At 50.0% G+C, this 4413-nt stretch overlaps 1 protein-coding gene across 1 annotated transcript; it reads left to right on the forward strand.

Moving 5' to 3' along the window:
- The first annotated feature begins 2012 nt into the window (after window positions 1-2012).
- DDX28 (DEAD-box helicase 28) lies at window positions 2013-4126 on the forward strand. Its single transcript, XM_036273913.1, is given in 2 exon segments — window positions 2013-3626; window positions 3629-4126. Coding segments are annotated over 2 exon segments (1605 nt in total). The 5' UTR covers window positions 2013-2047; the 3' UTR covers window positions 3655-4126.
- Window positions 4127-4413: the final 287 nt, after the last annotated feature.

Genomic DNA, 4413 nt, shown 5'->3' on the forward strand with positions numbered 1-4413 from the left:
TCTCAAGACAAATCTGGGTAATTTTAGTTGCTATAGCAGCTCTTTACATTGAATTCAGAATCTGCCTCCCTGTCACCTATTGGTCCCAGTTTTGCCCTGTGGAAGACACCCCACCACATAGCTTATCTCTTTTCCATCTGGCACATTTCCCAAATACATGAGGAGAGTATTGCTTTCCCTGAACTTTTCCTCTGCAGCTTTACCTTCTTGAATCACTCCTTCCTATGTTTATGATTTTCAGGGACCCTCAAGGTTCCTGATCCCAAGGGCATTACAAGCATAGCATCAGTGTGCCTGCTACAGATTCTGGGGATGGGTCAGGGCCAGAACAAGAGTTTGCAACGGCAAACATACCTACTTGAAGTGAGAATACATGTGGTAACCTCAGCCTCCCTTCACTCACCATCCTGTAGGCATAGTTCCTCAACAGCAAACTTGACATTTTGGGCCAGATAATTCATTTTTTGTGGGAGACTGCCCTGTGCATTGCACTGTTTAGCAGCATCCTTGGCCTCTATCCACTAGACAGATGCCAGTATAACCTCCCCAGATGTGACAATGAAAATGTCTCCAGGATAGCCCTGGCCGGTTTGGCTCAGCGGTTGGAGCGTCCACCTGCGGTCCGGAGAGACCCGGGTTCGGTTCCCGCTAAGGGCACGTACCTCGGTTGCAGTTTGTCCCCGGCCCTGGTTGGTCGTGCGGGTGGCAGCCACTCGATGTGTCCCTTTCACATCGATGTTTCCCTCTCTCTCTCTTCCTCTCTCTCCCTCCCACTCTATCTGTACAAAAAATGGAAAAATGTCCTCGGGTGAGGATAAAAATAAATAAATAAATTAATTAATTAAATAAAATGTCTCCAGGATAAAAAATATATATAAATAAATAAATAAAATGTCTCCAGACAGTGTCAAATGGGGGGTCGGGGGGTGATAGAAGTAATATTAATGATTGTTTGCTGCTGTTCACTGTCACTACTCAAAGCACTCCTCCATTGGTTTAACAGGTAACTCTCCAGAGAGTCTACTGAAGTATCAAAATGGTATTTGGAATTTTAAAAGTATTTATCTTTTTAATGGTATTTGATGAAACTAAAGCACTTCCTCCAGATGTTAAGATCCTCCCAGGTAGTTAATCCACATTTACCTTATCTCCCACCCCAGGCACTGGGGACTACAGAAAAGATGACACCCATTTTCCTGCTATATTCAAGTATGACTAGTGAAAGGTCTTTCTGCATCTTGACCATTAGAATTCAAGTAAAATATTCTGCCTTACCAGGGCTATGTGAGACAAGCCACATACCTGATCACTCCGTAGGGTAGCAGAACCCTTCTCACTACTATTGAGGTAATTTATATATCTGACTGGGAAGCCAGTGGATGTGAGCAGAGAGCAAAGGTGGTGAGTTCAGGATGAGAAGTTCAGTGGGGTGACAATGGAGTGGAATGTGAACCTCAGCTTAAAAGAGAAAACGTGTGAAGTGATGAGTCCGCTTGAAATAAAACCTGAAGACCTTCACTTAGATAATAAGCTTAAGACTACCAGCCTGCCCTCTGGGATCTCAGCTGGGCGGGGTAGGTTTAGCCTAGATCTACCATAGCTGGCCTTTATCTCGGCCCCAAACCTTGCGCGGAGACCACATCTGGAAAAACACTGCCGCACCCTCGGAGTTTACAGGTGGAGACCAGCACCGTACAAGCCATCACCAGGGTGGTGAAGGCGACAAAGGAGAATCGCAGGAACCGGACACCCAATCACCTAGAAGCCCTCCGCCCTCCTAGTCCATAAGGCCAGGGCCCCGTCGTCACATATCGTCGGACTCCCAGTCCTGCCTCCATTGCGCGCCCTTCCCCAAGGTTGGCCGGGGTCTGGACGTCGCCAGCCCGTTCGGACCTACAGACCTCGCCGCTGCTGAACTCTACAAATCCCTCCTTCCACAAGGTTCTCCAATTCCGCGTGCCTTAGTGAGCCGCGCCAGCCACCGTCTGCAAGGCCTTGGCGCATCAGTGACGTCAGTGCTGTGAGCCTCTCCAGCACCAAGGAAAATATGGCTCTAGCACGCTTGCCGGGGCTTCCGTTTCTTGCGGCACGGTTGTTTCTGTTGCCTCGACGGGACCTGGCGGTTAGCGGTTCCGACAAGCCCCTGCCAGTGGTGCACATCCCACGGGCTCTCCAGCGGCGGCAGAGCGGGCGGCGGAGTCCCCAGCGGCCGGTGCTGGTGCGACCTGGCCGGCTGCTCATCTCGGCGCGGCGGCCGGAGTTCAATCAGCCGGCGCGCCTCACGCTGGCTCGTTGGGAGAGCGTGCCACTTGCTTCGCGTGGCTGGAAGAACCCGCGCGCCCGCTGGGACCACTTCTCCATCGAGCGCTCACAACGCGAGACACCAGCATTGCGGAACTTCTCGTCCGAGAACAGTTTCGCAGATTTGGGTCTGGAGCCACGCGTACTGCGCGCACTACAGGAGGTTGCTCCCGAAGTCGTTCGGCCCACCACGGTGCAGTCGAGTACCATCCCCCCATTACTTTGCGGCCGCCACATCCTTTGCGCAGCGGAAACAGGCAGTGGCAAGACTCTAAGCTACCTACTACCTGTTCTTCAACAGCTCTTGGGCCACCCAAGCCTGGATTCCCGCAGTATTCCCGCTCCCCGAGGTCTGGTCCTTGTGCCTTCGCGAGAATTAGCGGAACAGGTGCGGGCCGTGGCCCAGCCCTTAGGAAGCTCCTTGGGACTCCAGATTCAGGAGTTAGGAGGAGGCCGTGGCATGAGTAGGATAAGGCAGCAAATGTTCAGAAAGCCTCCAGCCGATTTACTAGTGGCCACTCCGGGGGCTCTGTGGAAGGCTCTGAAATGTCAACTGATCAACTTGGAGCGGCTCTCCTTCTTGGTATTGGATGAGGCAGACACACTTTTGGATGAAAGTTTCCTGGAACTCGTGGACTACATCTTGGAGAAGAGCAATATAGCAGAAGGCCCAGATGACTTAAAAGACCCCTTCAATCCCAAAGCTCAGTTGGTGCTGGTAGGGGCCACATTTCCCAAAGGTGTAGTCCAGCTACTGAGTAAAGTCACCAGCTCCAACTCTCTAACCACCATCACCAGCTCCAAGCTCCACTATATAATGCCTCATGTCAAACAGACATTTATGAGGCTGAAGGGAGCAGAGAAGGTAGCTGAATTGGTGCAGATCCTCAAACAGCATGACAGAGCAGATAGGACTGGCTCCTCAGGAACTGTTTTGGTGTTCTGTAATAGCTCCAGCACTGTGAACTGGCTAGGATATATTCTGGATGACCACAAAATACAACACCTAAGGCTGCAGGGACAAATGCCAGCCTCAATGAGGGCAGGTATCTTCCAGAGCTTCCAGAAGGGCTCCCGAGACATACTTCTCTGCACAGACATAGCCTCTCGGGGCCTGGACAGTACCCACGTGGAGCTAGTTGTCAATTATGATTTCCCCCTCACCCTGCAAGACTACATACACAGAGCAGGAAGGGTGGGCCGAGTAGGGAGTGAGGTGCCAGGCACCGTCATCAGCTTTGTTACCCATCCCTGGGATGTGATCCTGGTTCAGAAGATTGAGCTGGCAGCTCGCCGGAAGAGAAGCCTTCCAGTTCTAGGGTCCTCAGAGAGCCTTTGCCCCAGCTGACATGAATGTGGTGTCAAAACAGGGATCTTTCTCTATATGCAGGGTGGGTGAGCACAAGTAGTAGGACACTCCCAGCTGCCCAATCACTTCCATGAAGCTGCTGGCCAGGATTGGAGGTGAGCTACTGAGCATGGCTCACTGTAGTCTTTCACAAGTCATGACAAAGTAGATTTTGGCTTTGTATTGTATCATGAAAAATATGATGTTTTTATGGATTCTCCTAATAATAGTTACCATGGGGGCATCATTCATTGGCTTGAAAACACTCCAAAATACCACAGCAAGGACAAAGACTTTTTCAGTTGATGTTTTAGTATATAAACATGTCAATTTTGCGCCCCCAAAGCACCCTTTAAACCCCCACTGGAAGGGAAAGGGGATGTGACTAGTAGAGAGAAATTATCTTCAACATTATGCCCATGGAACACTTGTGTAATCAATGAAATGTCTCTGGGAAGTACTGGCAGAAGAATAAAAGGCAGAAGTATTGCTTGGTGTGCATTTCCATGCTCTTTCCTTCTTTCCCACCTGGTGATGGAAGATGAGGAGATGGGATTAAACTATTTCGCCAAACTGGCAAAATAAGCATATAGCATCCTCTCACTATCTCCTTAGTTCCAGGCTCTGCAACATGATATAAGCTTTGCCTGAAGTAATGAATTGAGAAGCAAATATAATTACTCCACAAAACAACTTAAAAATACTTGGCGCACTGAAAAGGATCTGGTTGTAGAGAACAGAAATGGGCCCAGGGCAACCTTTGC

Source organism: Molossus molossus, unplaced genomic scaffold (genome assembly GCF_014108415.1).
Source record: "Molossus molossus isolate mMolMol1 unplaced genomic scaffold, mMolMol1.p scaffold_m16_p_21, whole genome shotgun sequence".
NCBI classification, from domain to species: domain Eukaryota; kingdom Metazoa; phylum Chordata; class Mammalia; order Chiroptera; family Molossidae; genus Molossus; species Molossus molossus.